This window comes from Phallusia mammillata, chromosome 3, assembly GCF_965637545.1.
Source record: "Phallusia mammillata chromosome 3, kaPhaMamm4.hap1.1, whole genome shotgun sequence".
Classification (NCBI taxonomy): domain Eukaryota; kingdom Metazoa; phylum Chordata; class Ascidiacea; order Phlebobranchia; family Ascidiidae; genus Phallusia; species Phallusia mammillata.
In genome coordinates this window covers 13,513,310-13,538,774 of record NC_137254.1, presented here as the reverse complement: position 1 = coordinate 13,538,774, position 25,465 = coordinate 13,513,310, and the positions used below count along the sequence as shown (strand labels likewise).

General features: G+C 38.1%; 6 protein-coding genes and 1 long non-coding RNA gene across 7 annotated transcripts; 3 read left to right on the top strand and 4 right to left on the bottom strand.

Moving 5' to 3' along the window:
- The first annotated feature begins 828 nt into the window (after positions 1-828).
- Positions 829-2,673, top strand: LOC145219586 (uncharacterized). Its single transcript, XM_080086935.1, has 3 exons — positions 829-1,457; positions 1,567-1,993; positions 2,251-2,673. Exons 1-3 carry the CDS (start codon positions 829-831, stop codon positions 2,671-2,673), a joined length of 1,479 nt encoding a protein of 492 aa, XP_079943061.1.
- Positions 2,674-6,592: 3,919 nt separating this feature from the next.
- LOC145218977 (zinc finger BED domain-containing protein 4-like) lies at positions 6,593-7,791 on the bottom strand. Its single transcript, XM_080086394.1, has one exon. The coding sequence runs from the start codon at positions 7,759-7,761 to the stop codon at positions 6,868-6,870; it is 894 nt and encodes a 297-aa protein (XP_079942520.1). The 5' UTR covers positions 7,762-7,791; the 3' UTR covers positions 6,593-6,867.
- Positions 7,765-11,047, bottom strand: LOC145219585 (uncharacterized; the record flags this gene model as incomplete). The annotated part of the gene is made up of 1 exon (XM_080086934.1): positions 7,765-11,047. A coding segment is annotated over exon 1 (1,236 nt), but the record flags the coding sequence as incomplete, so codon positions are not given.
- A 1,451-nt stretch (positions 11,048-12,498) lies between these two features.
- On the bottom strand, positions 12,499-13,481 carry LOC145219584 (general transcription factor II-I repeat domain-containing protein 2-like). Its single transcript, XM_080086932.1, has 2 exons — positions 12,614-13,481; positions 12,499-12,557 (listed from the first exon to the last, which is right to left on the bottom strand). Exons 1-2 carry the CDS (start codon positions 13,479-13,481, stop codon positions 12,499-12,501), a joined length of 927 nt encoding a protein of 308 aa, XP_079943058.1.
- A 6,299-nt stretch (positions 13,482-19,780) lies between these two features.
- On the top strand, positions 19,781-20,313 carry LOC145219015 (uncharacterized). The gene is made up of 2 exons (XM_080086431.1): positions 19,781-20,082; positions 20,166-20,313. The coding sequence occupies exons 1-2, from the start codon at positions 19,781-19,783 to the stop codon at positions 20,239-20,241; spliced, it is 378 nt and encodes a 125-aa protein (XP_079942557.1). The 3' UTR covers positions 20,242-20,313.
- Positions 20,314-20,584: 271 nt separating this feature from the next.
- LOC145219024 (uncharacterized) lies at positions 20,585-21,099 on the bottom strand. The gene is made up of 3 exons (XR_013857807.1): positions 20,969-21,099; positions 20,840-20,895; positions 20,585-20,732 (listed from the first exon to the last, which is right to left on the bottom strand). It is a non-coding gene; the product is annotated as an uncharacterized LOC145219024 (long non-coding RNA).
- A 1,921-nt stretch (positions 21,100-23,020) lies between these two features.
- Positions 23,021-25,166, top strand: LOC145219013 (uncharacterized). The gene is made up of 6 exons (XM_080086429.1): positions 23,021-23,082; positions 23,150-23,708; positions 23,771-24,016; positions 24,085-24,333; positions 24,420-24,637; positions 24,682-25,166. Exons 5-6 carry the CDS (start codon positions 24,490-24,492, stop codon positions 24,987-24,989), a joined length of 456 nt encoding a protein of 151 aa, XP_079942555.1. The 5' UTR covers positions 23,021-23,082; positions 23,150-23,708; positions 23,771-24,016; positions 24,085-24,333; positions 24,420-24,489; the 3' UTR covers positions 24,990-25,166.
- The last annotated feature ends 299 nt before the right edge of the window (positions 25,167-25,465 follow it).

The following is a 25,465-nucleotide window of genomic DNA, read 5'->3' as shown; positions in this document are numbered from 1 at the left end:
GTTTTTTAAGACTTTATTGTTATTGACCTCAGGCACCTCACAAGTATATCAAAACAATCTCTACTTTAGTCTAAACGCAGAGTGCAGCAGTAAAAATAATATAAGGAGAACAGAGAATAAATAAACTAACACAACGATTATGACGTCATAGCCGCTGCAGCAGAACAGAATCAACAGTTCAGGGTTTCAAGTCGTGCAATCTAATATAATCTCCGTTAATCGGCTACTTTGCACACAAAAACGGCCTCAAAATACTGACTACAAAACTGGTTTAGGTTCACACACACCTTTACACTGGCTAAACACGAATGAATTTAGAATTTGCCGACTGTTGGGTTTGGTAGCCAAGGCTATACTGATCAGTGGGTAACGGTCTAACAATGACAATCTGGCAAATAAAATATTCGTTTTTTCAATATATTATTTAACTAAACGATAAACACAAAGAAATTAATCTTGAACAAATCGTTCTGATTGCAAACTCTACCAACAAACAGAACTGACAAAAACGTGGCGTTCAAAGCACATTCTTACACGCGGATGAATATTGTTGTGTTATTGTATATTTACTTTTGTTACCGCATTATTTATTGCTGTGACCGTAACGTTAGCATCATATATATTATTTTACGCATGATTTATTATTGATAGGCATGATTGCGTTCTACCGCATTTCACTATGTGTGACCTTTTGCTTTATTCGAATTACGGCATGGCCGCGTGAGTGGCGAATACAACAGATTGGCGACGAGGATTACGGATCGATCTAAGTGATCACGTTTTAAGCAATTTGTTTATGCTACTTTTCTTCAACTAAAGTATCACACGATGACAACGAAGGAACTGGTCGAAATTCTAAGGCAACAACTTGAACAACAGAAAGTTCTTATGGAACAGCAATCTCAACGCCACGATGAACAGATGAATAGTTTTATGGAAACTTTGCACAAAATGTCCAGCAGTACAACTACAGGATCTGTTACTACGAGTACGGTACCAAATTTTACTGCCTTTGATCCTACTGCAGAACTATGGACTGATTATAATAATAGATTTCTGACCTTCATAGGAGCACACTCTGTGCCAGAAAATAAAATACCACAAGTTTTTCTAACAAATCAATCTTCAGAAGTGTACAAGTTGCTGCAAAATCTAGCAGCGCAACAAGATCCATCTATTAAAATCAATGATCTAAAATTTGAGCAAATAACATCTTTTATGGCTGAACAATACAATCCAAAGAGGTTTGTGATAAGAGAAAGATATAAATTTTGGAGTGATATGGGGCGCAAACTTGGTGAAACTGTAAGTGAACTAGCTGCAAGAATACGCCAAGATGCAGTTACTTGTGATTTTGCATCAATTACCAATCCCCAAGATGAAGCTATGTGCACACGTTTCATTTGCTCAGTTAGCAATGAAGCTGTTCTTAAATCTCTTTTCAAAGTAGAAGATGGGTTAACATTCCCTAAAGCCATAAAAAATAGCACTCGAAACAGAAGATGCAGCAAAAGTTGCAAAAGAAACTGCCGGTACTTCAAGTGGAAATCAAGCATTTTCCATTAGAGTAAATAAGCAGCAGCAGCAGAAAGTTCCAGTCACCGTTCCCAAAAACCTCAAATGTGGTCGTTGTGGAAAGAAGGGACATACTGGAAAGACATGTTTTCATAAAGAGTCTATATGTCATTACTGCAAGATGAAAGGTCATATCACTACAGCTTGTTGGAAGAAGAGGAAACAAATTCCAGTTCATTCCATTGTTAATTCTTTCCAAACTGTTAAAGCTGTAAATGCTACTTCTAAACTTAATCAGAAAATTAACATTAATGGTAATGTTTATGATTTTGAAGTAGATACTGGTGCTGGTGAAAATTTCATCACCAAAGACAGATGGATTAAGCTGGGAAGACCTTCACTTCAATCAACTAAAGTCTGTTTTGAGTCTGCTACTGGACACAAGTTGCCCACACTTGGAAAAATTTGTCCAAAACAAGTAAGCCTTGCTTCAAATATGCTAATGAAGAGTCACATTAATTTTATTGTAACTGATGTGCCAAATCTGAATCTACTTGGCAGAGATGGAATTGCTAAATTGGGATTTTCAGTTGATTCCCTAATTGACGAAGCAAATGATAAATGCCACAGTATTTTCATGTTAATGGTGGACCGAATATATCCCTACAGAAGGCATGTACACAACTATGTGATGAGTTTCATGATCTTTTTAAAAATGAATTGGGATGTTTAAAGAATTTTGAACTTGATGTACAATTTAAGAAAAGTGCCAAACCAATTTTTTGCAAGCCCAGACCAGTCCCATTTGCCCTACAGGACAGTCTGTCACAAGCTTATGCAGCTGGTATTGCAAAAGGAGTTTGGGAAAAAGTTCAATTTAATGATTATGGCACTCCTGTAGTACCTATATGGAAAAAGTGTTTACCAGGACAGGTTAATCCACCTATACGTGTATGTGGTGACTATTCTGTGACAGTGAATGCACAACTGGAAACACATCGCCAACCCTTACCTTTACCTGAAGATCTAATGCGCAAACTACGAGGCGGACATGGTTTTACTAAAATTGACCTAGCAGACGCATATAATCAAATACCCTTAAGTCCTGAAAGTCAAAGAAAACTTGCATTAAGCACCCATCAAGGAGTTTTACTTTAAAAGAGACTACCTTTTGGGATAAGTTCTGCACCAGGTTACTTCCAAGAAATTATGGGACAATTAACGGCAGATCTTACAGGTGTTGCAGTTTACTTGGATGATATATTAGTGAGCGGAGCCAATGCAGAAGATCACTTGAAGAATCTTCGTGCACTTTTACAGAGACTGCAAGACAAAGGATTAAGGTGTCGACGTGAAAAGTGTGAATTTGCCAAATCAAGTGTTGAATATTTGGGACATCAACTGTCACCAGAGGGAATAAGGAAAGGAAAAAAGGTGAGTGCAGTGCTACAAATGCCTGCACCCACAGATGTTGCTACTTTGCGATCTTTTCTTGGTTGTGTACAATTTTACAGCAAATTCTTACCTAATTTGTCTACGGTGTCCGAGCCTCTTTATCTTCTTACGCAGAAGGGAATTAAATGGAAATGGGGTAAGAGCCAGGATGTTGCTTTTCGGACACTGAAAGAAATGCTATGTGCAGATACTGTACTTGCTCATTTTGACCCTACTGTGCCAATAGGGATTTCTTGTGATGCGTCTAGTGTAGGTATTGGGACAGTTCTATTTCATAGATTTCATGATGGGAAGGAACGACCTATTGCAACTGCATCGAAAACACTGACGAAGACACAAAGAAAGTACAGTCAAATTCAAAAAGAAGCGCTTTCCATTATTTTTGCACTTCAAAAGTTTCACCAATTTCTTTATGGAAGAAAATTTATTTTGGTGACTGATCATAAGCCATTGCTTGCATTATTTGGACCGACTAAAGCAACACCAGCTTTAGCAGCCAATCGATTGGCCAGATGGGCATTATTGCTAGGCCAATATAATTATTCTATTGAATATCGCAAAACTGCAGATCATGGAAATGCTGATGCTTTAAGTAGGATGCCTGTAGGACCTGATGCTACCTTCGATAATGAAGAAGATGAGGAAAATACCCATGTGGTAAACACCATTAATATGGTTAGCATGCAGATAGTTCCAACAGATCCTAGAATTTTAATTAAAGAATCTTCAAAAGACTCTGTTGTCTCTACGGTAATGAGGTATACCCGAGAGGGATGGCCATTGACTGTTGAGCCAACAGAACAACCTAAAAAAGAAGGATACCAAGTGAAAGATTTTCGAAAACTTTCCAGTTATTTATCTACAACCAATGGATGTTTACTTTATGGAGCTCGTGTGGTTATTCCTTACAAGCTTAGAGAACCAGTGCTACAATTACTTCATTTGGGTCACTTTGGAATCCAAAGAATGAAACAGTTGACCCGTACAGTGGTTTATTGGCCAAGAATTGATGTTGATATTGCCAGGACATGCAAAAATTGTTCTAGCTGCATGTTACAGCAGAATAAACCTGCAAAGCCTGTTAATCATCCTTGGATGCTTCCAGAGAAACCTTGGAGCAGAGTTCATATAGACCATGCTGTTAATTTTATGGGAAGTAATTGGTTAGTTCTTGTGGATGCATACTCTAAATATCCATGCATACATCCAACGAATTCTGTGTCATCCAAAAGTACAACAGTTTTGTTGGAACACGACTTTTCACATTTTGGATATCCGCATACCATTGTGTCTGACAATGCTACATCATTCAAGTCAGAAGAATTTCAAGATTGGTGCCGTGAGAGGGGAATTACTCACCTTACTGGTGCACCATATCACCCTGCAACTAATGGGGCAGCTGAAAGATTGGTTCAATCTTTTAAACAAGCTTTGAAAAAGTCCAAGTTACTGCCAAGAGCAGCACTTCAAGAGTTCTTGATGCAATATAGAAGAACTCCATTATCCAGTGGATTTTCACCCAGCGAATTGTTGAATGGACGACAAATTCGAACGAAAATCGATACATTGCTTCCTTCCCCGGCTCACATAGCTCAGGGAAGACAGTCGAGGAGACCGGGATGTGAACCAGACAAGTATAAAATTGGTAGTTTGTGTTACGCGCTATTGGCAGGTCCAAGACAACCCCTTGATTCTAAATGGATGCCTGCGGTGGTTACAAAAGTATTTGGTGAAAGAAGCTATAAGGTCAAGACCATTCCAGAAGGTTTAAAATGGAGGCGACACTGTGACCAGCTTCAACCCAGATATTCCGGACATGATGAGAATCTATGTGATAATATGGGGCTTGATCCTAGCTCCACTGGCGGTTATAATCTTCGCAACCGCAAATATACTCTAGTTGTAATTATTATGTGTTTACTCTTTTTCGTGATAAAAAGAGTCAAAAGGGAGGTGTTGTGTTATTGTATATTTACTTTTGTTACCGCATTATTTATTGCTGTGACCGTAACGTTAGCGTCATATATATTATTTTACGCATGATTTATTATTGATACGCATGATTGCGTTCTACCGCATTTCACTATGTGTGACCTTTTGCTTTATTCGAATTACGGCATGGCCGCGTGAGTGGCGAATACAACAAATATGTTAATTAAAAACGCAAAAAAATCACCCATGCAGAACACTAAATTTTCTATCTATACTCAAGCTTAAGCAACCTTAATCAAATACCCTAAACATAAACCAAATTGTTTAGCAAAAAAATGTATAAAATTGGAAAGTTCTGTAAACATTGAAGTTGCGTATCAGTACGTGGTACGGTACGCTTTTTGGTACGGTGGTACGCTGTGGTGAAGCACCGTACCACGTACCGTACCTACGTACCGTACTTTTTGATAAAATTTGCAGCGTACCGTACCGTACTGCCATCCTTGCCTGTAACATGATATGCTGCACATTTTAAACTTAAACATCTTTGAGGTTGTTTTTTTATTTTGTGAATGCACCATCTGTTATAATGGTGATCATCTGACAAAAAATACAGGATATCTGTATGAACTTGGCTGGTGTATTTGTTGCCTTCAGTCCTGTTTAGCAAGAATTTAAGTGATAACTAGTGTACAGGTGTGTTTTTGCAGAAAATTGCTTATTAAAAAGAATAAAAACAATATTTCATGATTCTAACTGAAATAGTACATAAATAGGCAATTCATTTGGGTAGTTAAACTTGTCCACCTTAACTGCTATGATGTCTTAAATGCATTTATATGCACATGTATCCCTTTGAGATATTAGAAGAGTTTGTTGTTTGAGAATTCACAACATTAGAAAAAAAATATTCAGCACATGTTGGTTGCAAACTGAAAAGGGTAGATTAAATGAGCTAATTGTGAGCTTACTAGATTTAAGGTTTGTAACATAGAAGCAAAATAATGTTGAACCTACTACAAAAAAACTTTTGAATAGCCATATTTTAGCTCCAAGATTTTGCTGACAAAAACAGCAGTTTGGATCAGCACAAGGTGATGCTAAATAAAGTATCACATCGTCTTGTGTGAAGAAAATAGTCATCGTTGTTGGAATTTTGTCTTAAATATTAATGAATGCACATTTATTACCACTTAATAATGATTTATTTCAACATTAACTGATCAATGTATATCCAGTACACCTACACTAATACACATCACAATCAATCTACGCATATTTATTGGTTATTACACACTGGAATACTTGCGTCCTTTTAATCTACAAATCATATCTGCAAAAATCGCTACACAAATGCCTAAAATAAATTATCGTTATTTTTCCACTCTCTCCCCATTGCCAGCAATGCATTTTTTGGGCTTCCTTTTCAGCCGCCATTACGCTTCAATTTGCTTCAAAAATCACCCAACCGTTCAACGGAGTAGCGCAATCCAGTGTTTATAGAGATCAGTGCCATCATTCCACGATCTGCCATTATGCTATCTTTTGGTTCAAACCGGATGGCAGCTTCTAAGTACAATTCACAATCTTCGATATTCTGTCTTTCGCTTGCTGCTCCCCCAAAGCTATCACTCACAAATGAAACTGTTCCTCTTGGTGTTATACCCACCATAGTTTTTGATTGTGTTTTTATTCTTGTATGTAGAAAATGTACTTGATTGTGAGTTTAGATAAATAGGTCTTTCAATAGGAATTTCTGTTACATCCAAAATAACTCTTGCAGTTGGAAATTGCCAGACTTGGACAACTAGATCTTTTTTCGGTTTTTTAAATTAGATTAGAATTAAAATTAGAGCATCTCGGTTATTTTCAAATTAGATTAGAATTAGAATTACCACTATTTTAAAAACTGGAAACTAAACTAGAATTCCAACTAGAATTAGATTTAAACCAAGCAACTTCAGTTTATATCAAATCGGAATTTATTCTCATAAGCATAAGAATGGCGAAAATTTTAACACCAAGATTGGCACGTTTAGCACGGTATAATTCGCCGGCGTGGCTGAAAACACGTTCAGACGGAGCTGATGTGGCTGTCATTCCAAGTAGTTCCCGAGCAGCAATCTTAAGATGAGGAAAACGTTGTTCGTTTTTCCAGTACCCTAATACATCACAGTCCAAACTCTCACAATCCCCTGCAAAGTACTTTTCTACTTCATCTTCCAGAATCTTTTCTTGCGTCGGACCCGCAATTTTTCTCTTTTTCTTGGACATACTTGACCGCATGAACGAAAACAAGCCTCGGTGAGCGTTCTCTTTCTCTTCAGACGAGCTACTGGTCTGGTCGTGGTCGGATCCAGCACTATCCAAAGGACTGTCACGGTTCTCGGCATCAATAGCCGCTTTTCTTTTCAGAAGTTCCTTCGTCAATTGCGCAGAAAGTTGTTTAAGTAAATCTCTTTCTTCTTCGGTTTGCAACCAGTCGGTTTTAAATCTTGGATCTAAAAATGTAGCGAATCGAAAATCTTCTTGTTCAAGATAAGGATTTAGCCTTATGTTAACTTGTTCAACTAGAATACGAGACAAGACTTGGCAAATGTGCAGTTTCAGTGCCATTCCTTCCAGTGATTTCTTCAGGCCGATGACAACAGCGCACACATTGCTTATTGTTACATTCTTTTCCCCTTCAACTTGAGACATTGCAGCTTCAAATGGGCTTAGCACATCGACGAGTTCCGTGATCACAACAAGCTCTGTAGAGCTTAATTTCAATGCACTCTTTTCTTTCTGAGACTTAGCCAACTCGTCGATGGCCGCATTTAACACATCCTTGCCTGCCTTTACAAACGAGCGAAACATTTTAAGAGACGAATTCCATCTCGTCTGGTTTTTCATCAATAAGTAGACATTCTTTTTGTGTAAAAACTCGCTTGCCGTTGTACTGGCTCGTAGTGTCCGGGCCACCTTCGCCACTTTTGTAATCGTAGAGTGGATCACAACTCGCTTAGAGACATGATCTTCTGCTTCATTGGGTAGCTTGGTATTTATGTTTTCTAGTGCGTGGACGATACACAGTTGCATAGTATGCGCAAAGCAAGACACCCTCTTTGGCAGCAGTGCTAAAAGTGTATCAAGGTCTACATTTGGGTCATGAAAATCTTCCTTGTCGCTGAATTGTATGTCTTCGTCGTTTCCAACTTTCATTTCAGTCGTCTTTATATCTATTAGCGAAAAGTCAAAGGCTTTTTTCATTGAGCTAGCGTTGTCGCTTATGACACGTCGAACTTTGCCATCGATTTGATATCGCATGACAACATCTTCATATCTGTTAGCTATATTGACCGCTGTGTGTCTCTCGGCGAAATGTTCACAACATAGAAGTCGAGACTTAAGATTAAATTCGTCGTCCACAAAATGTACAGTAAATCCTATAAAAGAACGCATTTGACAGTTAGTCCAAATGTCAACAGTGACATACACGCTGGTCAAACTTTTCATTTCAGCTTTGATTCCGTTTATGACTAGCTTTTCTGTAAAGGGGAGGTGGGTTTCTTTAATCGTTTGCCGATGAGGTATCGCATAGCTCTCATTAAGTTCGCCTAAAAGTCCCCGAAAGCTTGGTTTGTCAACAATTGAGATTGGCAATGAATCACAAGCAATGCTTTTCAGCAACAGCTGGGTTATTTGCCTTTGTTTCGGGTGATGTTTGGAATATTTTTTCGCAGCATCTTTGCGAAAATGGTCTGTTATTTTTACTAGAGATTTTTGCGAGGCTTGACTTTTTGACTTTGACGGACAAAAACAATTGCCATCGTGTTGACCCTTTGCTATTTTAGCAGCTTCCTCAGCTTTCGCATCCCGGTACTTTCGGTTTTCCTTCGGGTGCATACAGGACAAATGCGCTTCCCAGTTGGACAAGGAATTTTTGAAACCCTTATACTTGGAGTTTTTTGTTTTTTTCTTCACACATAGCAAACATTGCGCTATTGGATGTTCTGAATCTGGATCTAATAATTCAAAAAATGGGCGAAGCGATGCTGGAAGCTGTTTCTCACCTACACTTGTTTTGATACTTGATTCTTCTGGAGCTATGTTCATTTTCAACCTTAGTGCAAACCTTTTTGTAAATAAGTACTACTCTAAGCAAAAAATAAAAACATAGTTTTGGATTTTAAGACTATAATACCTACGCTAGTTTGGCCTGCAGTGCTCTAAAAGAAGAACTAACAACACAGCTAAAACTAAATTTTCCCTAAACTGCAAATCTCCATGACTGAAAATACTAACTGATTTAGGCAATTGAACATCAATGCGTAATACAACTGGCAGACAAACTGTGTTTCTATTTGGTACCAGACTACATTGTGTTGCAACAGCTCATGGGGTAGGTATTGTTCGTCACAATGCCGAGTGTGACAGAAACATGTTTCAATAAGGGATGGGTTTTGTTAGCAACATGTCTCTGTGCGATTTGGACAAGAAACGCATGCTTGTAAATGTCGTTGGACAAACTAGCGATTTTTTGAAAAATGTAAATTAGATTAGAATTAGAACTAGAGCTTACTCGATATTTCCAAACTAGATTAGAATTAGAATTACCGCCATTTTGCTCTAATTTGCCCAATTAGACAACTAGAATTATCTAGTTGTCCAAGTCTGAACACAACAGTATGATGGCATTCCTACAACACTATTGCAAAGCTTCCATCAAAAGTTTTAGTCCACTCACATCTAATGAAACTACTGTTCAGCTGCAATGCTTTGGGCAGAGAGAAATAAACATTATTTTAGCCAGAAGTACGCACAGTAATCCCGCTATTAATCCAAATTCGTCGTACATTACAATATTTGTTAGTCTAATAAAACGTTAGAAACATTTCGGACTAAAAAACACCAGCCAAACTATAACAAGTGCACTTTATGGCCGGAAGGTGCTGCCACCTAGCGAATTTTTTGGTTTCGGCTGAACAACCCCATTATGTAAGCATTGATTTCCATAAGAACGAAATTTACCCATAAATGAAAAATAAATTGGGAAAATTATGACTCATGAAATTTCTTTGTGTAAAACAGTGTTTCATAACGTTAAAGTGAAGACTAGTGAAAAGAAATGAAGAAGCAATATGGCTCAATGACGAGGAAAGAGGACACGTCCTGTGGATTATCCATTTGGTGTCAGCGAGAAGCAGACGGTATCCCTGTGCTGCGAAGTCGCCACTTCCTTTTGTGTTGCTAGTGACGGACAGCAACGGCACAGTCCTCGCGTGGTGAGTAATCAGAGTAACTCTTCACTCTATCTGCAGTCTCTCTTCCAGGTGGAAAAATGAAGCAAGGGTGTTTGGAGCTAACTGGAGGAAGCCGCTTCATTGTTGTGGACCTAGTTATTCTTGCCCTGGGAACAAACGACATTGCATCTGGGCAGTGTCGTTTTACCCACCACATCGATAAAGGAGAGAAACTGATTGACGCGTGCAAGAAATCCTATCCACAGGCCAAGGTGTTTTGTTGACACTGCATTGATGATTTTTTATGAATTTGTACAAGATTTTTTTCTGTGTAGATTGCTGTTTCAGCTATCCTCCAGCAGGCGGGAGACCATATGGAATGCGTTGCCGGTTCCAACGTAATTCTCGAACAGTAGTTGGCAAGACCTCGATGATTGCTGCAATGGGAACTTCCATCTTTCCGATTTGGGGCTTTATCAATACACGAGTATCCTCAAATATCAGGTCGAGAAGTTGCTGTCCGCAAGCATAATCCTGTGCAATCAATTGAACGTGGAAAGTCAACAGAAGCAGACTTTGCGCCAACGTAGATAGTAAAAGAGTAAAGCTAAAAAAAATACAGCTCCAACGAAGGTAGCTCCTTCGTCGGTGAAGGTAACGGCTCCGACAAAGCTAACAACGTTCAAGGCATACAGACAAGAGGAATGAATACTAGCCGTGGGTTTTTACTAATCCACAGGACTCAGCTGTTCCTTCCTTTCTTTATGTGTGTCTTCTCTCTGCCTACCTATGCATCTTGTGTGTGCTAAAACAATTATAAAAATGGTTCAAACAATCAAATTTGCTCACATGTAGTTTGCAACAACCCTTAAATTAAAATTGGCGGGCCAAATGAAAACGCGATAAATCATTTGGCAAAAGCAATTGCTTTGTAGTTTAAAAACCATGTTCTTATTGGGTTTGATGACACATCCGCTAATAACCTTTTCAAAATAAACTTATTTTGGAAAAATCATACTCTCCCCATGTGACAGTTTGAACAAGCTTTTTGCGTTTGAAAGGGAACGTATAATAACATTACATGGAAAAAGGATACTAATGACATTCAGGACGAATATAAAAAGCGTGTTTTGAGGCTTTGGCACAGCAACACTAGATACCCCAATCACTCTTCGTTACCTATAAGTGCAATCACTGGCGTAGAGTACGGGGGTGCGGCGCAAAATCAGAGGAAGATGAGAAAAGGGCAGATACAAGTCAGCCTGGTGCAGAAACAGCCGAAAGTTCTTCTATTGTTTCTATGACTCTGCTCACACAGCCCATGACCACTGACGCCGCCCGCGGTTACGTAAAGGAATCAACCGGTGGCCGAAAGTTTCAAGAAAAATTGTCTAAAGAATTTACATGGGTCCAATATGATCCTGAAAAAGATGCAATGACATGCAGCGTGTGTTCGTGGGCTCTTGCAAATAACCGCGTAAGGCCAGGGGTTAAAAATATTTTAGACGGCCAGGGAAAAAAGTGGATCGAGGGTTTCAATTCGTGGCGAAAAGCAATGTACGCTATACCAGGCATGTCAAACTCACAGTCCTCCAAGGGCCGCATGCGTCATGTTATGTAATCATCCGGGCAGCACACAAGCTAATGGCACATATACAGTAATGTCAAACTATTTGTTCATCGATAATTTGCTATATACCTTGACACACAATTTCGTGTTTGATGCAAACAATTGTTTTAATCACACTTATCAATACCAGACAACGAAGTAATTACACTACTTGTTCTGACCAACAGTATTATGAACATCATTCTAAACAGACTATATTTTAAAACTGCAGCAGGTATTTGCTACTTATCAGTTAGTATTAGTGCTTTGTCCCGAGGTTTGACATCTTTTTTTGCAGACAATTTTTGGTATATCGGGCTGAAGTGTCTGTGCAACTCCAACTTTGATTAGTGATGACAAATGCCGATCTGTCAGCCTTGTTCTTTGGGTGGTTTTAGCTGTTTTCATAAAGGAAAACAGCTGTTCACACACATAAGTGGAACCAAACATGGACATAATTTTAGTGGCAAACTTTCTAAAGTTCTTAAAATTTTCAGGAAGATATGAAAAAAGCCAGGTATTCCTACTTCAAGATACTTTGATCGGAGTGTAGAATCTGACTGCATTTCTAATAATTCCATCTGCAGACTTTCTTCAGCTTTAGTAACATCGAAGGTGAATGGCGCAGAAAATAATAAAAATTGAAGTTCAAAAGATGAAAAATCATAAAATCTTTTCTGAAATTCATTTGACAACAAGTGAAGATGACTGCTATACTTGGCAAATTCAAGTACACAAGTAGTGGTAGCCTTTTTCAGCTCTTCACATGTAGGAAAATGAACCAAATTTTCCTTTGACAGCTGTGACTTCCATAGGCTTAACTTGGCAATAAAGCACTTAATGTCATCATACAACTGAGTAATAAGTTTGTTTTTACCTTGCAATTTTAGAAGATCAGTCAATTGTTCCATAATATCCACAGCAAAAGCAAGATCTTGGAGCCAGTTTTCATCTTTTAATTCATCAGTGTTTTGACCTTTCATTTCCAAAAATATGATTATTTCTTTTCTCAACAAATAAAATCTTTTTAGAACTTTTTGACATGATAACCAGCGGACTTCTGTGTAGAATGGAACATGATTACCCATATCTTCCAACAATTGGCTGAACTGGCGGTGATTGAGAGCACGACCTTTAATATAGTTCACTTTCTTTGTGACCAAACTAAGCACATGATCCAGTTTTAACATTTTCGAACACAAATTTTGCTGAAGAATTATACAGTGAAAATGTGCCATTGATGAGCCAGGATGCAACTCTTCTACCTTTTTTCTTAACTTGGCAGCAACACCATTATGTCGGCCAACCATATTTGCAGCACCATCAGTAGATAAGCATGCAAGTTTACTCAAGTCAAGATTATAGTCATCTAGAACTTGCTCAACTTTCTCAAAGATATCCTGACTTGTTGTAGTGTCATGCATGGGGATCAGCTCAATAATTTCCTCAATAATGTTGAATTCACTGTCACAGGCTCTGATGTAGACTGCAAGCTGTGCTATTCCACTGAGGTCGACGCTCTCATCAATAGCAATAGAAAAATGTTCAAATTTGGGTGAAACTGACTTAAGTTGTTGTTTCAAATCATCTGCCAATTCATCTATTCGCTCAGCAACAGTGTTTCTGGTTAATGATATCTCCTTGAACAAATGTGCCTTCTCTGGACAAACGATCTCAGCTGTTTTTACACAGCACTGTTTTACAAATTCTCCTTCAATGTAAGATTTCCCTTTCATGGCAATCATTCTACAGAGTTCATAACTTGCAGTAACCGAAGCAACATTGTGTTTGTAAATTTGCCTAAAGCAGGTGTTGTGTCAAGTTTGCCTTGAATTCGTTTAGTTTTGAAACACGCAGAAGACCTTCAAATTTATCATAAGATCGACGTTTTGCTTCATAATGTCTTTTCAAATTGTACTCTTTTGGCGTGTTGATGCTGTTATTGCAAATTAAACAATGTATCTTACCATTTAAACTTGTACAGAAATACTGCAATTCCCATCTTTCATTAAACAATCGCCTCTCCTCGGCTAATTTTCTTTTTTTCTTAGCTGGAATAGCACTGGTCACTTGAAGGATAGGCGCATCCATGTTAAAAGTACTATTTTTTACAGCCCCATTGACGAGTGCACTCGGCGTTATGACATACCCATTAATCTGTCCTCTGTTACGCAGCCCATGTCACGCTCAGTTGCATTACAGCCAGTAGTCACGCTTGATTGTGCCATACTACACAACCCATCGTTGTTGGTTTACAAGGTGCGGTTTTAATGGCTACAACATAATATTTTTTACCGTATGTATTTTCTTGTATTAAAAACATTTCAAATCAAGGAAATAAACTGGATTATTGATGAACTTTTAAATCACTGAAGCTTCACAACAGTAGAAGTCAACTCAACAAAAAAATCGTTGGGGCCGCACCAAAGCGACATGCCTGCGCTATACAGAAGCGTAATGAGAGCAGCCATCACAACGAATGCCTCAGTGCTAAATTAAATGAAGACGGAAGCCAGGACATGATTAATACCATTTGTCGCAAATCTGTAAAATCGAAAGAGGAGAATAGACGAGGATTAAAAGCAATATTTGGTGCAGTTTTGTACTTGGCAAGACAAGGTCAATCACTGAGAGGGCACACTGAAGAAGAATCAAATTTTAAACAGCTGTTAAAATTTTGTTCTAAGTATAACCAGGAAATTAAGGGATGGATTAACAGGCCGAGTAAGTTTAAGTGGACTGGACCGGAAATTCAGAATGAATTTTTAAACCAAAGTTGTCACGAAATTTGGTGAAAAAAATTCATAAATCGAAATGATACAGTGTTATTGCTGATGAGACTGCCGACATTAGCAGAAAAGAACAATTATCGATTTGTTTACATCACGTTGATGATTCGCTCTTAGTGCACGAAGATTTCATCGGCTTTTACTCGGTGGAGACAACTACGGCTTTGAACATTTTTAACACCATACAGCAAGCCTTGTTGTCTTTAAACATAGACATACAGATGTGCAGAGGACAGTCTAGCTAATATGAGAGGCCATATAAGCGGGGTGCAGAAAAGATTCACAGAAATAAATCCCTTGGCAACATATGTGTATTGCGCTGGACACCAAATTAATTTAGTTGTTCAGGAGTGCTTCAGCCAAAATCACCACGCAGTTACAGCACTTGAAGTTCTGTCCTGTGTGATTAACTTCATCAAGGGTTCTCCAAAACGCTTCTCAGATTTTTCTAAAATTCGTTGCCTATATTTGTTGTACTTGCAGTAGCAACCACTGATCTCTATAAACCCTGGATTGCGCTACTGGCCGTCACGGTTGAAGAAAATTGAAGCGTAATGGCGGCTGAAAAGGAAGCCCCAAAAATGCATTGCGGGCAATGGGGAGAGTGTGGAAAATCGACGATAATTTTTGTTTTAGGCATTTGTATAGCGATTTCTGCAGATATGATCAGGGCCCTGGAGAGAAAAAAATATGCTGGTGCAAGTCAATTTCTGGGCCCCTCTTTGAAGTCTATTTGTGTGCTGATGATCAAGCGTTTAATAAGTTCATTCGCCAAAAGCAAGCTAGCCGCACTCATTAAACAGCTTGGACAATAACGTCAACCTTTACAGGTTTAAAAACCTAAAATTCCTTTCTTTTTACTGCATGCACTATAGCGTTCGTACAGCAAAGTAAACGCTCAAAAGAAAATATTGGTCTTGACATGTACTGTGTTCTCTTAAACCAGGGGTCACCACAACCTTTTGCAGCGCCAAGACATGGTATTTCTAAAATCCCAAAATCGGGTAATGCGACTGTTAAACTGTATAGTTCGAGGATCGGCAACCTTTTAGGCGACGCGTGCCAACGACTGAATTGAAGACCGTGGCATGATAAAAACTATAAACAAGCAGTGTAACAAGTTAAATTGATACTTCAAAATAACACACAAATCGGTTGGCGTGTCATAAAAAACACCTAGCGTGCCAACCTTGACACGGGAGCGGCGCGAGCCAGTGGTTGCAGTCCCCTGGTATCGTTTCATCTTACTAGCAATGCTTGTATATTACGTCATAATTAACCTAGGAAGGCAATTGTTTGCGCACAATCAGCACTTGTAGTCTTGTCTGTGACGTAACAAACTGGCTTTGAATCAATCATAGGCGATGTAATCTTATGAAACTAGGTAATATCAATTCCACATATCGCGACAGGAAAACTTTCTTAGGGAGTAGTTTAATTTTTGAATGTTACGAAGTCATCAATACGATTTCGCAAACCAAAAAATATGGTCGAGGGCCGCATGAAATGACCTCAAATATATATATACTCGGTATACCAACAAAAAATTGCACAGTAAAGTTTTGCTATTGTTTGGTTAAAGCCAACTGAACAGGTTATCTGGCAAAATATTTCCTGTTTTTGTTGGTATACCGAGTCAAGTCAAGTCTTTTCACAGCTGAGAAGACTCACGTCAAGCTTTCGAAAAATGTGACTCAAGTCGGACACGAGACCCCATTACTGCTAATTTGTTTAAAATAATAACTGCTTTGACGGTAATTTTCACATAGGTACGTACAGACCAATTAAAAATGTTCATACGTAGGGTCGAAGGCAGACACACACACACACACACACACACACACACATAACTGTCGCTTTATCGCTTATGTACTTTAACAAATATGGTCCAATAAAGTACCTCGCTCACTACCAAAGCTGTGACCAAATCAAATACGTGTAACAAATGCTATTATAACGTCCAAAAAAACTCACCAGCACTATGTAGTCAGCGCAAATGTGCAAAATTCTTACCAAACAACGGACACAACCGTGGCACAAAAAAGGAGAAACATCAAAAAGAGATCTCGCTGCAATTCGCGCATGCACCAACCTAACAATCACAAAACTTGTTGCATAGAATTGCATTACAAACAAATCAAACTCCACATTCGGCAATCAGCATCAACATTTTTTAGTTTTAAAATTTTAAAAGTACACATTTCACCCTGGAATCTTCAACTTAATAATTATGGGCCCCCTAGACTCTCATGGGGCCCGGTGCGGCGCACCGGCTGCACCCCCCTCTCGTGGGGCCTGGATATGATGTGTAGAGTAATAGGACGCATGTATTCGAGTGTGTAATAACCTATAAATATGCGTAGATTGACTGTAATGTGTATGTGTACTGGATATACGTTATTAAGTTAGTGTTGAAACAAATCATTACTAAGTGGAAATAAATGATTTATTATGCAATATAAGTGGTTTGCGTGCTTTTTTACGTATTTTAAACATGAATCCAACAAGATGGCTAGTTTGGCTACTTCCTTCACATAAGATGATGTAATTCGTTGTGTGACATTTTGTGCTAATCCAAACTGCTGTTTTTGACTGTTATCAAACTTCAGGAAATTCTGACCAACATGTGGAATAACGTTTTAATTAAAATCACAAAAAACTAAAATAATATTTCAACTATTTTAACACTATTTGACTTTTTTTCTCGATTGAGCGTGCATTTGGTTTGGGTCTTTATCATCTTGCCATGGTGATATTATGAAATTTTGCAATTCCATTTTACATTTATGATAAATTTGTTTCCAAACATTTCAGACATAATAGGGTTTATATTTTTCCAATAAGCAACCTTTATTGTCTCTGGTAAAATTCCACTGCACTGTTTCAGTCTCCTCCCAAACCCTCTAGCTTTATGACACTGCAAGATTACAATCCAGCCTTGTTCGACAACAAATACACTGCAGAGGGATTGGAATCAGATTAAATATTTTTTTGTGTGTATACTGTTCTACTTCCACTGTGTATTTTTTGTAATCATTTTTGACACTGCCTGTAACATGATATGAGTTTTTTTTTATTTTGTGAATCTGTTATGATGGTGATCATCTGACAAAAAATACAGGATATCTGTATGAACTTGGCTGGTGTATTTGTTGCCTTCAGTCCTGTTTAGCAAGAATTTAAGTGATAACTGGTGTGCAGGTGTATTTTTGCAGAAAATTGCTTATTAAGTAGAATAAAAACAATATTTCATGATTCTGACTAAAATAGTACATAAATAGGCAACTCATTTGGGTAGTTAAACTTGTCCACCCTAACTGCTATGTTGTCGTAAATGCATTTATATGCACATGTATCTCTTTGAGATATTAGAATTTTGTTAAGAGTTTGTAGTTTGAGAATTCACAACATTAGAAAAAATTAACAAATGTTGGTTGCAAACTGAAAAGGGTAGATTGAATGAGCTAATTGTGAGCTTACTAGATTTATGGTTTGTAACATAAAAGCAAAATAATGTTGAACCTACTACAAAAAAACTTTTAAACAGCCATATTTTAGCTCCAAGACTTTGCTGACAATCAAAAACAGCAGTTTGGATCAGCACGGGTGATGCTAAATAAAGTATCACATCGTCTTGTGTGAAGAAAATAGCCGTTCTTGTTGGATTTGTGTCTTAAATAATAATAAATGCATGTAAACTACTTATATTGCACAATAAAACATTTATTACCACTTAATAATGATTTATTTCAACATTAACTGAATAATGTATTCCCAGTACACATACACTAATACTCATCACAATCAGTCTACGCATATTTATTGGTTATTACACACTGGAATACATGCGTCCTATTAATCTACAAATCATATCTGCAAAAATCGCTACACAAATGCCTAAAATAAAAATTATCGTCATTTTTCCACTCTCTCCCCATTGCCCGCAATGCATTTTTGGGGCTTCCTTTTCAGCCGCCATTACGCTTCAATTTGCTTCAAAAATTTCCAAACCGTTCAACGGAGTAGCGCAATCCAGTGTTTATAGAGATCAGTGGTAGCAACTTACTATCTTCACAGCATACTGTCTTCACTATCATAATCAGGTGGCAATCGCACTATGTAGTTTGTACTTTCACTATAAAACCGCTTAGGATTCATTTTTTACTTCACGGTGTTTTATGTTTGGACAAGGTGCAAAAAAATATGTTTTTGATTGACTCCAGAGTAAACAAAAACAATATTATCAAAGGTTGCGTTGTCACAAAAGAAAACAATTAAATTAACAAACAGCCTGTTAGTCAACAAAGGTATGTTTAATTATACTCCAAGCCTGGCTTATTTAAACTACTGTAATATACCATGATGGTAATTGCAGATTTAAACTAAAAAATACAACTATTTTGACATTCTAAACACAAAACTCAGTATTCAACTTTTAACAAATGCCTCACCTTTTGTCGCGTAACGTTAAATTAATTAGTTTAGTTTTATGTTTGGAGCAAAAACTGACCTAAAGGACGAATGTGTCTAATTCGGCACACGACATCAACCTCTCTTCCGGCCTTTTTTACGTTGCAAACATACTAAAGATAGACACTAATTTTTACTGAAGCGTTCATTCACTTTGCCTGCTGCAGTGTAAGCTCAAACAAACATAAAATTAAGATCGGTGACAACAAGGACAAATTTTGGATACTGGGAGCGAGTCTTACTTCAATGGACTGATAGTGATTATCCATATCATCTCAGAGTCCAATGGTAACCATTTAATGCCAAAATATTTGTAATGCATTTGCAAAACTAACAACACAGTCAGTCCATTTTTGTTGAGTTACTTTTGACTTGTTATATGAAAAATTGAGCAACAACATCAAGAAAAAGATAACACATTGGCGAATAACAATTTCTGTCAAATGTCGGTTGCACTTTGGCGATTGCGAAGTGGAATTGATTACCGTTCATTGGGGGAACACTTTGGACTTGGAAAGTCAACTGTACATGTGGTAAAAGCATGTGTAATCAATTGCTTATTTATGGTGATTTGATAAAAGATACGCAGTACATCATAAAATAAATATAATCTTCAGAAAAAAATGGTTCAGTATGATAAAATATAATTTATTGTGATGGAAATAAGTTACAGCACAGCTGTAAACAAAAAAAAGCTGTCTATTTTTTTAAAATTTGTATTTACTAAACATGACTGTGATTGTTAGTGCTTTTGATTGTTGTCTACTACGGTTGTATTCTGTAAAATGTATGAAACCTTTTGTGAATTTAATGTTAATTTACTTTATTTTGTTGAACAAATCACAATGGAAGTGTGTGAATCTATTGTTGTAGTGCTCATGCCTTCTGTGGTAAAATTCCCCAAACATGACTCCATTGGAGAGGTTGCCATGGCATTTGCTATGGAAAAAGGAATGCCAAACTATGTCGGTGCCATCGATGGTTGCCATATAGTCATTCCAAAACCCCAACAAAATGGTGAAGATTACTGGAACAGAAAGTCATTTTACTCAATCAATATGCAAGCTGTTGTTGATCAAACTGGACGGTATGTATTTTTACCATGCACCTGTATTTTCAGTAAGCAACTTTCAAATTTTTTTATGAATTTGTTTTGTAACTTTGTTTTAGCTTTATTAATGTGAACATTGGCTGGCCTGGAAAGGCACATGATGCAAGGGTTCTTCTGTTTAATTCTGATCTGTAAAAAGGCTGAGAATGGCCAACTGCTTTCAAAGGCAAGATGTTTCAGATTTATTTGTTTTCAATAGTAAAATAACTCATATAATTTTAAAAATACAGAGCACAACACTGATTTTAGATAGAGTACTTCCTTATTACCTTATTGGAGATCTTTGTGAGAGTTGCAATGATTTCATTGATGACACTAACCAAGATAAGATGGACCGAATGCGAGAACTAGATTCTAGCATAACCGAAAATGATGCAACAAATGGCACTCAAATTCGTGATTAACTACTTGTGTTAACTATGTATTTTAACAAACTGAATATCTGTATTTGCAATAAATTAAAAGATGTAAGAATAAAATCAGTTTGTATTTGGCTATTTGTTATGCAGCACATGAAATCAATGACAAATTAATTTTCCGACGCAAAATTCCTCCATGTGTGCTCACTGGTACTTGAAGAGAAGCTGTCTGGAGAACTGCGTTTGGGGGCTGGTTGTGAAGTTTCCCTGCAACATTTAGGGAAAATATATATTCCACAAATTTGATCTAGCATGCGTTTTTAGAGTTTTACTTGAAGGTACTAGTTGTTTAGTTGAAATGCAATATACCATACCTCATAAGCTGCATCATTCGATAATCATGGTCTCTTTCCTTTTGAAGCTGTCTTTCCTTAAATCTGTTTTAACATATTTTTGCTTTAAAACAATATAAATAAAACATTAAGATTTGAAAAATTTTAAACCTGAAAGTTCATTCACATCTTAAGCCTTTCATCATGATTTTTTTTCTGTTCTTCTAAAAATCCTTTCATCATTCCACACACATTCTGTAGTATTTGCTCATTTTTTTTTTGTTTAATTACTGCAAAAAAGGGTTTTTAAAAAAAGAAAGTTAGCTTAAAAACATTTTAGCCAGAAACCCACATTTCTTTCGTTTAGATGGAGGTCCCTGGTTTTCTTTTTCACTATCAGTAAAAGATCTTTGTGCTTCATCTACACTACCAGTCACAAAAATATCTTCCTCGCATGCCTCCAGAACATAATCTAACAAAAACAAATACACACTGTAACATCGAAGCCCTAGTCTAACAACCTTGGACTGAGCCAGATTCCAATACTTGCGGTTGTGTCAGCGACCTGTTACACAAGATGGCATCTAACAAGTCAAAGTGGTTTGCAATTGAGTTAGACGTGCGCGACCGTTCGTCTCCAATATTGAAACAAAATTGGGAATATTGGGATTCGCGATCTGATTGGTCCAAATATCACGTGACTGAAACAGTATTGGGAATTTGGGAATTGTCGTTACGCGAAGCCGGTGCGACCTTGGCAACGCCGCAGAACTAGGCCGTCGCGGCTTTTTAGGGTGTGAAATCGCTTTGTTTAAGGTTATTACATGATGGAGAGTAGTTTAACTGACGTCATGCTCTTTTCCCTGTAGTTTTGCGCTCAGAGTAATTAAGCTTGTAGACAGAAAGGCGGGAAGCTTGTGTAAAATAGTGTGATCTCCCGTAGCTTGATGTACTACAACTTCCTGGCCTCTTAATTAACAAAAAAAGACTTGAGATGTTTGAAAAGACAGCTTAGAATAGCTTCATTCACATTTCAAGTTTATGTGCTGCAAACTGCTTTATGCTTTGACAGAAATAGTTGTTCTGCTGGTTAAACCAGAATGGTTTGTGCTGCTGCCATAATTGTTCAAAGCTTTTACTGTAACCCTTTATTTTTTAAGTTCTCTTGACAAATGTGAGGTTCTATTATAGACAAGGGCAGGAATAGTGTTTTGGTGTGTGCTCGAGTTCTTTAAAGTTTTCTCTGTTAGTCTGTGTGCATTAATTTATGTCAAGTTTGTTAGAGAATTTTTTTTTAAATGTTAACTGCCAGTGCCAACAATCAAAGCTTTTACTGTAATCCTTTATTTTTTAAGTTCTTTTGACAAATGTGAGGTGCTATTACAGACAAGGGCAGGAAAAGTGTTTTGGTATGTGCTCGAGTTCTACAAAGTTTTCTCTGTGCATTAGTTTTTGTCAAGTTTGTTAGAGAAATTTTCTACAAATGTTAACTGCCAGTGCCAGCAAAAGTTGTTTTGGTATATGTGCTAAAGTTGTGTTACTTTTTACTGAACACCTTGGGTTTGCATTATAGACTTACAAATTTACAATAGACATGCCTAAATCAGGACCATCTGACAAGCAATGGAATGTGCGTATAGAGCACTATATCAATGGCTCATTCAAGTTTCAGCGTGGCCAAAGGCCGAAACCTGGCTCTAAATGGGCAAAGGTGTTAGAAAAGATTGACAAATGTGTCTGGTAAAGATTTGTTTGGTTCTTTGGTTAAATGCAATTGCGGATACCATGGACAGGTATTGAAACTTTTTCATATGTTTAAATAGCTGGCTGGTTTATAATTGTTTGACATTTTTTTAGTGTTTCAGGTGAAAAAAAAATCTTTCATGCCTGAATCTGTGTTGGCAGATACTGACACTGGGTCAACCTCAACATCAGTAAGTGCATTATTTAATGGAGCTATGCACTCATTCTCTTTATTACACTATTTATGGACTTACAATCATCAGTCATCACTGAATTTACCTTGTGCTGTTATCATACAATTGCCTGTTACCACCACACCTGTCACTACTGGTGAAAGTGATGTTGTATTGGCTTAGTCAGTGACCACAAAGAAAACATCTGCTGGCAATGTTGAGGTTTGTGACCTTTGTGACAAGCTGTATGAAACTGTTTTAAAGCCTACAGTTACCACTATACACTACAACACAATAATTACTGACGTTTTTCAGCTTTTTTCCACTTCACCTCAGGAAGTTGTCACCACTGCCACAGGCTTAGTCAAAGTAAGAAATTGCATTATAAATTTTGTTTGAGAAGTGTGTAATATATATTATCTTAATTTTGGTTAAGGGTTCATAGCAGCCCACTGACTATTCACTTCGCCTTCAAAAATCTTGGCAAGAGCACTTGGTGGTCAGGTTTGCAGCAAAGGAGGATGCAAGGTGGATTGGCAAGTCATTGTTTTCTAGCAAGGGTGTCCTATCAAATGATCTACCCACATGAATTTTCCACCACCTGCACCCAAACCAACAGATCTTGCCAAGCCGAATCCAGTCAAGTATTTTTTGAGGAGACTTCTTGTTGATGCCCTGCAGGATGTGGGGTTAAGCCTCAAATGCATCTCTTGCAAATTGCATAACCTGACATCCAAAGGCCTGTACAAGACCATTCCCTTGGTTTTGGATATGACAGACTATTACTACCTTGTCACCGAGTGGGGTTTATACTCAGGAACTGATTGGTATGGAATATTTGTGCGCACAGTCTAAATTTTCTATGCCAACTGGACCTAAGCAGGGAAAATAATGAAGGATTTGCTTCGGACCTGGATGAGATGCAAGAAGACAGCCCTCTGGAGATCAACTTGGATTATGTGGATCTGCCCAGCGAAGTGGAAAAAAAGTTTGAGGTATGCATTTTTTATTGGCAGCCTTCAATGTTGGCGACAGCTAAATTAGCAGCATTTTCTAGGAGATACTTTCAGAAGAGTCCGTTGATGCCTCTGGTTTGCCAGGCTGGGATAAAGTGGATAGCTTGGCCAAAGCTTTGGTCCACCTACAGGGTGCAGCAGTGGGACAGAGTGACGTGCAAAACATTCAATCCCTGTTGAACAACGTTGAAGATTTCGACAAGAGGCCAGAAAAAAAAAACTACCGGGCGTTTCCACAGAGTTAGACAACCAGACAAAACACACGCTGGTTCTGATTCTGCAGCCAGGTAAATGTAATTAACCTCTTATCCACGTTTGTGGACGCTTTTTAAATTGTGGCGTTTTTTTTGCGCAGAGCCTTTGTCAGCGGTCCAGAACCCGGTTTTGGTCCCACTCAGTGCCGACTGACGGAGGCGATATTTACGAGACTTTGTGACCAAACCCTAAACCCGGCAAAGGCCTCCACGGACCAGCGGTCTGCTTTACGTTGGAAGATCGCTGTACTAAAGTACAATCAACTGCGCCAAAGTCTGGACAACAGTCTATTGCCGGGGCTGACTGGTATTCAGCTATTACCAGTAAACGAAACAAGCGTCACTAAATGGTACGTTTTGTATGTTAGTCCTGTTTTGTGCTAAACTAAGGCGGTATATTCTTTGCAAGGAAATAACCTATATTTTAGTATTTCAGGTACAAGGAAAAGGTGAGGAAACAAACACAAACGACGTTGCTTCAGGGCATTTCTGAAGTAGTAACGGCCATGGCAACAACTGCCTTGCCTTCCTACCAAACACTACCCAAAGGGCCACCAGCAAGACAACACGAAGAAATGGAGCAGTCCGACCCTTCAGGTACAGTTGGCGGGGCAACTTGGGCGTGGAAGAAGTCGGATACACCTTCCACCTCGGGTAGGTTAATTGGCAATTCGGTAACAAGTGCTATCGTGTTCTAGGTACAGCGGGCGTGTCCAGGACAACTCTGTACCGAAGAAGGAAGAAACAACAAGCTTTGCTGGAGGCGCAAGGTTTATCCACTGTTGTGCCGCCCGTCAAAGTTGCAGCAACATCTCGGCAGCCATATAGTTGCAGGAAGTGCGGGCAGCCTGCCACAAAGGGGACGGCCATTCGCAATACTATGGAAACAATTACTGCCCGAACGTGGAAGGTCAGATTCCCCGAGAGCAGTGGTTTAACGAACGAAGGGCTGAAAGAGCACAGGCCAAAACTGCGTCACTTTCTTCGTGCGGAAAATGATCTTTAGAAAGTTTTATCCAATTTTTATGGCCAGTTTACTGTCATTTGGTTATTAATTAAAACGTACACTGTGTTTTCAAACGCTGTGACAATTTGTGTTATATTTTTGTTTTTGTTGTTGCTTTGTGGGTCACATTGCAAATTTGGCAATAAAACACGCTCTGTGCATTCAGGGTTCATGGTATTGGTGCGTATGAACTAATTAATCCTTTGAAATAACAGATTGGGGTTGGTAGGGGGTGACTGGCTACAGGCCTACAGCAAGGTAAAATGTATCTTTATACCCCTCGTAAGAAAATTTTAGTATGTTTGAGTTTAGTATTTAATTTCAAATTGTTTACAAAAATATTAAACGACCATTTCAAATTAATTTGCTAAAAACAGCAACAAAAATACCTAAATCAAGCAGAAATGTATCATAAACAAGTCGAGCACTAGCCAAATTCCAAGTTTTTTATCCAGCAGTGTAGCGCGGCTGACGGA